The 10,400-nt window shown below is 51.3% G+C and overlaps 1 protein-coding gene across 1 annotated transcript; it reads left to right on the top strand.

Moving 5' to 3' along the window:
• Nucleotides 1–4,959: 4,959 nt before the first annotated feature.
• On the top strand, nt 4,960–5,952 carry LOC102443831 (olfactory receptor 52E2-like). Its single transcript, XM_006126309.2, has one exon. It carries the CDS (start codon nt 5,005–5,007, stop codon nt 5,950–5,952), a length of 948 nt encoding a protein of 315 aa, XP_006126371.2. The 5' UTR covers nt 4,960–5,004.
• The last annotated feature ends 4,448 nt before the right edge of the window (nt 5,953–10,400 follow it).

Raw genomic sequence — 10,400 nt, 5'->3', positions numbered from 1 at the left:
CTCCCTCTCTGGAGATATTTAAGAACAGGTTAGATAGACATCTGTCAGGGATGGTGTAGACGGAGCTTGGTCCTGCCTTGAGGGCGGGGGGCTGGACTCGATGACCTCTCGAGGTCCCTTCCAGTCCTATGATTCTATGATTCTATGATTCTAAGTCTGGGGTCCGCTCTACAGAGCCACTAACCATCCCAGAGCCTTTTCCGCCGGGGATGAGTTTGTTCCAGTATCCTTGGCCAAAATGTCCTCTTCTTTGTGCCATGAGTGATGTTTCCCAGTTCGAAGGGAGCTGCATTCAGTGGCCCAGTGGGTCCTTCAGATGTTAGCTGACAGAGCAGGCCAAATTCTGGCCTCAGTCTTTGCTCAGGCCCCGGTGCAGCGAAACGTCCCTCGGAGTAAAAACTGAGGGAAGAATCTCAGGAGCCTGCTGTGTGTTAGTGCCTGGAGACGGTCCGCTCCTCCTCTTGCGAAGGACAGCTCTGGCTGTTAAGCACTGGGGGATGGGGGCCGTGATCCGAATTTTATCTGCTGCAAAGCAGAGCACGCTACAGCTCCTCACTTGGACAAGTAGAAGAACTTCTCAACATGGCCGGAACGTCTCCTCTCCTCGGTGCATTTGAGACGTTGGTTGAACTGTCATGTCTGACGTTTTCCAAAACAAATGAAACCGTAGGACACAGACCCCTGGCACGAGCAATTCCAGAGCACACGCTGAAAGTTTGTTAAACCAAGAAGCAGTGGCATAGTCGGGGGGGGGGGGAGGGATAGTTGCGCCCGGGCGTCACACTACGGGGGTGCCAATTTAGTCCCCCGCCACTCCCCCCATCATCTCTCAGCTCGCCTGCTCCTCCTCCGCCCTCCGCCGCCTGCTGCAGCCTCCTCCCCACCTCTCTGCCCCAGCCCGACCCTCCTCCATCCCTGCTAGCGGGTTACTGCATGCAGGGGCTATGCCCCAAACTGGAGGGGGTGGGGGAAGAGGCGGTACAAGTCCCCCCCCCCCCGTTTCCCAGAGTCAGGCTCAGCCATGTGCCAGGTTCGGGGTCCCCGCCCTAAGGCACATAACACCCTCAGTACCCCTCTGCCTAGAAGCAAAGGAAGGTGTCAGACCCCAAAGCGAAAGGTGCTGCTGCCAGGCCCACTTTCAGTGGCCAATCCATTTCTGAATCCCATTCAGCTAAATTCTTTGCTCCTTATAATGACAGTGGCAAGGAGTTCCACTGGTCAAATAGGTACTCTGTGAATAACTGTCTTTAATCAGTAGTATACAGACTATCAGTGCAATTGAATGTTCCCTTGGATGTGTGTTATGACACAGAGGAAATGTAATCACAGAATCTTAGAATCCTAAGGCTGGAAGAGACTAAAATGCAAATGTATTTTACTCATCCCAGACAGGCCTTAGTCAAGCCGGGACAAATTTGATCAGCTATGATTATCTATTTCCTTCCAGATCCTTGCTGTAAATATTGAATAGCATTGGGCCTAGAATTGACCGCTACAGAACCCAGCTGGAAACAACCCCATTTGCTAACAGTGGCCCATTGGCGGCTGCTTTCTGAGATCTGTCCGTTAAGACATTGGTTTAGTCAATTTGATATTGAGGGATGAGGGATCGGTTCTCTCATTGAAGGATGAAATGGGATTTATTTGACAAGCCCTGTTTTCCATAAACCCTGTTGTTCATTGGCACTGCTTAGGTTCCCAAACTTTTAAAACTAATTCCAAACCCGCATGGCCTTTGATTCTTAACAGTGTCAAAATCTTTTTTATTTAACATCCCCTGCATTTTTATATTTGAAAGTTAACAGAGAACTATCTTGTATTTTCCTTTTTTTTAAATTTGTTTTTGGTTCATCCACGGTCTGATTCTGTAGTTTGGTTCTGAATGGGATGTGCGGTTGACCCATCAGTTTATATCTCTGGTTTTCGCAATACTAAAATTCTACCGTAGAAGCTGTTTAACATCCTCCTTAATAGCTAATGGCCTGAAAAGTATTTCATCACCAGGGCTCAACAAATCAGTGAATCTACTCACCCATAGCGAGTAGATTTCAGCTGGTCACCCTATTCACTGACGGCGCACACATGCGCAATGCGGGTCTTACGCATGCTCAGTGAGGGACTGGCGAGTAGATTTTGCCGCAGTTTCTCAAGTCCTGTTCAACACCATGGCTGTGTCTACATTGGCACCCTTTTCCGGAAAAGGGATGCTAATGAGACACTTCGGAATTGCAAATTCCGCGGGGATTTAAATTTTCCCCGCAGCATTTGCATGAACATGGCTGCTACTTTTTTCTGGCTCGGGGCTTTGCCGGAGAAAAGCGCCAGTCTAGACAGGTATCTTGCGGAAAATAAACCCTTTTCCGGAAGATCCCTTATTCCAACTAAAAATCAGGAATAAGGGATCTTCCGGAAAAGGGTTTATTTTCTGCAAGATCCCTGTCTAGACTGGCACTTTTCTCCGGCAAAGCCCTGAGCCAGAAAAAAGTGGCAGCTATGTTCATGCAAATGCCGCGGGGAAAATTTAAATCCACGGGGCATTTGCAATTCCGAAATGTCTCATTAGCATCCCTTTTCCGGAAAAGGGTGCCAATGTAGACACAGCCCCCTAGTATACGATGGGTGTATGACTGGTTAGATAACCGCTCTCAAAGAGGCCATAGGAAGTGGGTTCTGCAGGAATCCGTTTTGTGATTGGCTCTTTTCAATATCTTCATCAATGATTTAGATATTGGCATAGAGAGTATGCTTATAAAGTTTATGGATGATGTGGATGATACCAAGCTGGGAGGAGTTGCAATTACTTTGAAGGACAGGGTCCTAATTCAAAATGGTCTGGACAAACTGGAGAAATGGTCTGAGGGAAATAGGATGAAATTCAATAAGGAAAAATGCAAAATACTCCACTTAGGAAGGAACAATCAGTTTCACACATACAGAATGGGAAGTGACAGTCTAGGAAGGAGTCCGGCAGAAAGGGATCTAAGGGTCATAGTGGACAACAAGTTAAACATGAGTCAACAGTGTGATGCTGTTGCAAAGAAAGCAAACATGATTCCGGGAGGCATTAACAGGAGTGTTGTGAGCAAGACCCGAGAAGTCGTTCTTCCCTGGTTTGGAGGGGCAACTGGAAAAAAGGTTCTAGGATGAGTTTGAAAAGTTTGTGCTGAGGTTTCAGTGGAGAAATAGCCAAGTGGTTTTGTTTCTTTAGATTTGTAACCTACTTTGCTCGGCCTGTTCTCACTTATCACCACTTCAATCCTACTGCTTGTACTTCATAAATAAAATCATTTTTATTTTCTATCCAACCCAGTGTAAGTAATTGTTACTGGAGGGGGGGGGGGGAAGGGGAGAGACCAGCATGTACATTCCCCCTTTCATTGTTAAAGGGGGCTCACCTAATTCGTTGGGGTCTGATCCCATGTGAGGAGTGCTCGCTCAGGAGGCTGGGCCCCAAACTGCACTTGCCTTGGCCCTGAAGTGGTTCAGTGTCTGTGCTGCTTCTCGGTGGGGGCAGGGACCTCAGCTCGGGGCCTCGCCTGGGGGAGCCCAGGGAGCTGGCCCAGCAGGACTGGGCGGTGAAGAGCCCCAGAAAGCGGGAAGGCAAGTGGCAGTGGCCGTGGCAGCACCCTGGGAAGGTCGTCTGTGACCACCCCCCGCCACACTAATAAACTCTTCTTTAAAAACTCCCCATTTTTATTCTTAGCTCCCTCGCCTATTTTTTCTTCTTCTTCTTTGTGCTGATAAAAAGTCTCAGCTTTGGGGCATTAACACCCATTTGTCTACAGCTATTTCTGGTCTCTCCCTGTCCATTGGAATTTAATCAGTTCCAGTCCGTTACTTTGTTTTCCCCTGTCATTACCCCCCGCCCCCCCCATCATCTCTTCCCTAAACTAAACAATCCCGGACTTTTCAGTCTCTCCACACACGGCTGCCTGCCCTAGGCTCACGGCTTTTCTCGGATCATCCTTTCTATCACCTTTATCCTCGATAGAGCCTGGGGGTGTGTCTAGACTACATGCCTCCGTCGACGGAGGCATGTAGATTAGACAGATCGGCAGAGGAAAATGAAGCCGCGTTTAAAATAATCGTGGCTTTATTTAAATTTAAATGGCTGCCCCGCTCTGCCGATCAGCTGTTTGTCGGCAGATCGGGGCAGTCTGGACGCGATGCCCCGACAAAGAAGCCTTTCTTGATCGGCACAGGTATGCCTCGTGAAACCAGGTTTACCTGTGCCGATCAAGAAAGGCTTCTTTGTCGACACGGCGCGTCCAGACTGCCCCGATCTGCCGACAAACAGCTGATCGGCAGAGCGGGGCAGCCATTTAAATTTAAATGAAGCCGCGATTATTTTAATCGCGGCTTCGTTTCCCTCTGCCAATCTGTCTAATCTACATGCCTCCGTCGACGGAGGCATGTAGTTTAGACGTACCCTGGGTGACCAAAACTGAGCACTTGTCCACAGCACGTTACTCTCCATCCCACTCCTTCAGCTCCTGAATCTTGTCTTTGTTTTGGCCTCTGCCAGGAATGAGCAAGTCTTTCCATGGAGCTACAATCACAGATGTGCAGGTTTTTCTGTGCCGTCTGTTCCAGTTCTGATGTTTCCCCCCGGCACATGTCTTAACAAAGGTTTGATGACCAGTATCCATACTCATGTATCCTGCCGGTGCCTATTAAGGTTTCATGCACCACAATGTGTAGCAGTACTTGAGACAGAACGCCCATCAAATATGGAATCGGTAGGGTCAGTTGTTCATAATTAATTTCTCTGAATGAGGAAAATGTGGTTTTTCAGTGTATGAAGGGTGACCAGACTGCTTCACCCGTTACAGCAGCCTCCAATAATACATGTGGAGTCTCATATTTACTTTACTTCTCCTTCTAGGCATTTGTATTGTGACCATCATCCTAGACGCTGGGCACAGTCAAGGAGACAAGGGGAAAGAAGGGTAAATACAAAAGACACCGTTCTGCCTCAGAATTGGACACCTTCTTGTCTTCTACATGTCAGATTCCAACACAACCGACTTCACCAACCCTTCCACCTTCATCCTGCTGGGCATTCCTGGCCTGGAGACAGCCCATGTCTGGATCTCCATCCCCTTCTGTGCCACATACACCATAGCTCTCTTGGGGAACTTCACCATCCTGTTCATTGTAAAGAAGGAGCCGAGCCTCCATGAGCCCATGTACTATTTCCTCTGCATGCTGGCCACCACCGACCTGGTCCTGTCTACGTCCATCTTGCCCAAAACACTGAGCATCTTCTGGTTCAATTCCAGGGAGATCGATTTCAATGCCTGCCTCACCCAGATGTTCTTCATTCATGGCTTCTTATCAATAGAATCTGGGATCTTTGTGGCCATGGCGTTGGATCGCTACGTGGCCATCTGTGTTCCCCTGAGACATTCCACCATCTTGACCAATCCTATGGTGGCCAAAATTGGCCTGGCCGTGGTGCTGCGCAGCAGCATTCTTGTACTGCCCACTCCCTTCCTGGCAAGACGATGGCCATATTGCCTAACTAACATCATTACCCACACGCACTGCGAGCACATGGCCGTGGTGAAACTGGCCTGCGCCGACACCCGCCTCAGTAGTTACTATGGGCTCTCTGTGGTATTCCTAGTCACTGGTCTGGATGCCATTCTTATCACCATGTCCTACACCCAGATCCTCAGGGCCATCTTCAGCCTCCCCACCAAGGACGCCCGACTCAAGACTTTTGGGACCTGCGGCTCCCACCTTTGTGCCATTTTAGCCTTTTACATCCCAGCTCTCTTCTCCTTCCTCACACACTGCTTTGGCCACAATGTGCCCCTATATTTCCAAGTTCTCATGGCCAACCTGTACCTCCTGGTGCCCCCCATGCTAAATCCCATCATCTACGGGGTGAGGACCAAACAAATCTGGAGCAGGCTTCTCCATCTTTCTACTCACAAGAAGATCTAAAGTTTTCTCCTGGTGTTCTCGCAGACTATGCTCCATGAAGATCTGGCTGATGAGATTGGGCTGGGGCCACTTCTTGGACAAGGGGATATTAAGACCTTCCAGGTTGCAGTGAGCTGTTTCAGCATGACAACCTGCAGCACTGTCCTGGACAAGCCAGTAACTCACACGGCTGCCACGTTACCTAAATGCTGGTAACTACAAATTATAGATTATTTTCTTATTCATTTCCCCACACCATACATTTGCTTCTAGATCTTATAGAACTTGATCTTAAGTCCCTTTTTCCAGATCATTCACGAATATGTTGGGTAGGGCAAGTGGATCGAGAGACATCGCTCTACCTCTGTCCATTCTCACCATTTATTCCTACCCTTTGTTTCCTATCTTTTATCTGGAGAGCCCGGAAATGTTTTCAGGATCATCTGGCGATCTTTAATTTAATGGCAAACCTTTTGCTATGCAACTCCCCCGTCTCTGCTTATAAACAGACTTGTTTCCCCAAAGGCAGAAGCTGGGAGCTGCACAGAACTCATCACATTCAATGCTCAAGCTGAGCGGCAGCTGAGCGTTCAGCCTGGAGCTATTGCAGGACCTTGGATACAATATTCATAGAATCATAGAATACTAGGATTGGAAGGGATCTCGAGAGGTCATCGAGTCCAGTCCCCTGCCCTCATGGCAGGACCAAGCACCATCTAGATCATCCCTGACAGGTGTCTGTCTAACCTGTTCTTAAATATCTCCAGTGATGGAGATTCCACAACCTCCCTAGGCAATTTATTCCACTGTTTAATCACCCTGACAGTTAGGAGCTTTTTCCTAATGTCCAACCTAAACCTCCCTTGCTGCAATTTAAGCCCATTGCTTCTTGTTCTATCCTCAGAGGCCAGGAAGAACAAGTTTTCTCCCTCCTCCTTGTGACACCCTTTTAGATACCTGAAAACTGCTATCATGAGCCCTCTCAGTCTTCTCCTTAACAAATTGTGGAAGAAAACATTGTCCTCACTCTGGGTACGTCTACACTACAACGTTAATTCGAACTAACTTAGTTCGAATTAGTTAATTCGAACTAAGCTAATTCGAACTAACGGATCTAGACTAAAAAACTAGTTCGAATTAGCATTTTGCTAATTCGAACTAGCATGTCCACATTAAGTGGACCCTGAACCAGGCTTAAGGGTGGCCGGAAGCAGTGCCAGCAGGGCATCAGAGGAGGACTTAGAGCGTGGAGATACTGCCTCAGGCTAGCCCAGGGCTGCGCTTAAAGGGACCCGACCCCTACCCCGGACACACAGTTCTCAGGGGTGCCCCGCTTGCAAAGCAGTCCTGGCTTGGAGTGCCCGGGCTACCCACACTGGGCACATCACACCACTCGGCTATCAGACCGGCTGCACTTGCCGCAGGCTGCCATCTGGGGAGAGTGGGCAATTGGGGGGCTGCAGGAGAGCTTCCACCCCCAGAAGCCCGCAGAGCCAGCCCAGTCCTCCCCATCAGGGCACGTACCCCATTCCTCCCTCACCTCCTTCCACTTACCCTTCCCTAGCCCCCCTTCCTAATGTACAAAATAAAGGACACGTGTGGTCAAAAATAGAAACTCTCTTTATTTAACAAAACTGGGGGAAACTGGGAAAAGGAGGTGGGAGAGGGGAAGAGAGAGGGTGGGAGAGGGGAGGGGGAAAACTGGGAGGAGGGAGCTGAAAGCGGGAAGCAAGGGAAAGGAGGGGGTGGGGAAACTCAAGGATCAGGGGTGGGGGTCTCACTGGGCCAACCGCCTCCCAGCACGGGGATGGGGTGGAGGGTGCGGAGGTTGAGGTGGGGGGTGTGGACATTGAGGAAGAGGTTGTGGGGGTTGAGGAGGAAGAGGTGGGAGGGGGGCAGGAGTGGGAGGAGGGACAGCAGTTGGGGGGACAGCTGGTGCAGGATCAGCACGGGTCACCATGCTCTGCAGCAGGAGCTGCAGGTTGGTGCTCAGCCCTCGGAGCTCAGCCAGCAGCTCGTGGCGGAACTGCAGGTCTTCCTGCATCCAGGCCTGTAGTGTGCGGTACTCCTGGTACTCCTGCTCCATGCTGGCGATCTGGAGCAGGCCGCAGGTGCGGGAGCATATCCCGGGCGGGGTGGTGCGCCCTGCACGAGCAGCTGGTGCAGCTGTAGAGAAAGAAGAGAAGTGGTCAGTTCTCCCTGGGGACGCAGAGGATGATACCCAGCCCCCTCCCCCACCCCGCAACGTGAGGGTGACCATGTCCTGCACCGTCACAGCCGCTGTGCTTGTACAGAGGCCATGGTCAGGATGTCTGGCTCTCCCCGGGACTGGGAGCTGCCCCAAGACCGCACCCATGTCCCTGTGCCATGTATAGTGTGGCCGGGGCGGCGGGGGGGAAGGGGAGATGTCCCCTGCCTCCCTGTAGAGGGGACATGTGAAGGGAAATCATCCTGCTGGGTCCTGCCCCGGGGTTGGGAGCATGTCACGTCTCTTTGCACAAGCACGTGCCTATTGGGCCATGGCCCCTGGGTGTCACGAGCTGGAGCCACCTGCCCAAGGGTGGCATGGCACGTGCTCGCACATGCACAGGTGTCTGCGTGATCCGTGGAAGGCATGGCCCACGTGCGCGGTCCCTGGTCTCCCTCCCACCTCCTCCCCCCCCCCGAACTACTTAATTCAAACTACTTACCCGGTACGGTCTCCCTGGACGACCCTGCTGGAACAGCTGGCGGAGGCCCCTCCGGTGCGCCCAGGTCAGGGCCCTCCGGTCCCGGCTCGCTGTCCCCCGGGCTGGCACGGACCACCCTGCCCCCCAAGAGTTGGTGGAGGGCGGGAAAGTAGGGGCAGGTGTCATCCTCTGCAGCGGCGCCGCCCCTGGTGGCCCTGGCGTACCCCTGCCGCAGCTGCTTCAACTTAATTCGCACCTGCTCTTGAGTGCGCCTGTGTCCCTTGCGGGCCATGGCAGTCGCTATGCAGCCATAGACGGCCGCGTTCTTCCTCCTAGTGCGGAGATCTTGGAGATTGGGGGCCCAAATGCCCCCAAATCTCAATGAGGTCTATGACCTCCGCACTAGTCCAGGGGGCTGCGCACCGTCTACGGCCCCTGGCTGGCCCCTGGGTACTCGGGGACTGGGCAGGGGACGGCTCGCTGCCACTGGCTGCCTGGCTCATGGTGGGGCCACTCGGTCAGGGATAGACACTGCTGGTAGGGCTGTCTGTCTCCAGTGCCGTCTGGCCAGAGTCTACCCCTTTAAGGGCCCGGGGCTGGGGGAGAGGAGAAGAGTTTTCCTGGTTGTGCCCAGAGAGGCCACCAGGGGGAACCTGGGGAGGGCTAGCCTCCCACTAGTTCGAATTAAGGGTCTACACAGCCCTTAATTCGAACTAGTAAGTTCGAACTAGGCTTAATCCTCGTAAAATAAGGTTTACCTAGTTCGAACTAAGCGCTCCGTTAGTTCGAATTAAATTCGAACTAACGGAGCGCTAGTGTAGCGCCTAGGAAAGTTAGTTCGAACTAACTTTGCAGTGTAGACATAACCTGAGAGTTTGTAAGCAACAAGTAGCCAGAGGCAGTTTTATTACGAGCTGCAGCCCCCCCCTCCGAGGCAGATCTTCGAATACAAGCAATTATGGAGCAGTTTATATACTGTCTATTAAGTATAATAACAATAACAATTAGTCTCCTTCCCATTACAAACACCAATAGTTAATAGTTATTTAGTTCCACCCAGATGCTCCTTATCTCAAGGTCCCTGCCAGAGTCAGCATTCTACCCTTATCTCCGTATAGAGGCGAGAGGCAAAGGCAGCGTCTAATTACAGATCTCGCGTTGTCAGGCCACAGACTTAGCCTGACTCTTGCTCTCTTGTTAACAAGACCAAGATGGCTGCCCACAAATTCCCTTATTCCCTTTTCCTGCCTCCACAAAACTAAACAAGCCCAATTCTTTCCATCTTCCCTCCTAGCTCATGTTCATCATTCTTGTTGCTCTTCTCTGAACCCTCTCCAATTTCTCCACATCTTCCTTAAAATGTGGTGCCCAGAACTGGACACAGTACCCCAGCTGAGGCCTAGTCAGCGCAGAGTAGAACGGAAGAATGACTCCTCCTGTCTTGCTCACAACACCCCTGTTAATGCCTCACCAAATCACGTTTGCCTTTTTTGCTACAGTGTCATATGGGGGGGCTACATATTGGGGGGCTACAATTCTCCCAACTCCTCTACGTGGGGCCCCTGCCCAGATGGTTTCTCTCTGCTCCTGTGCTCAGTTGGGAGCTGGTGCTTTGTGACAAGCAGCCTGTTTGCAGATGGGCAGTGACTGGCTGAGCAGAGGCATCGGTGAATCAAAATCCCACCGCCCCTGCAGTAACTGGACAGTGCCCGGTCCCCTTTTCAGCTAGAGTGTCTTGTTGAAAACCAGCCACCTGGCAGCCCTAATGGTGCCAGACACAGAGACCATAAACCAGGCTGC

Source organism: Pelodiscus sinensis, chromosome 1 (assembly GCF_049634645.1).
Source record: "Pelodiscus sinensis isolate JC-2024 chromosome 1, ASM4963464v1, whole genome shotgun sequence".
NCBI lineage: Eukaryota > Metazoa > Chordata > Testudines > Trionychidae > Pelodiscus > Pelodiscus sinensis.
The sequence above is the reverse complement of the archived record's forward strand: the minus strand, read 5'-3'. Positions and strand labels throughout refer to the sequence as shown.

Coding starts and splice junctions, on each gene's coding strand:
- LOC102443831 (XM_006126309.2), top strand. CDS start 5,005: ATGTCAGATTCCAACACAACCGACTTCACCAACCCTTCCACCTTCATC.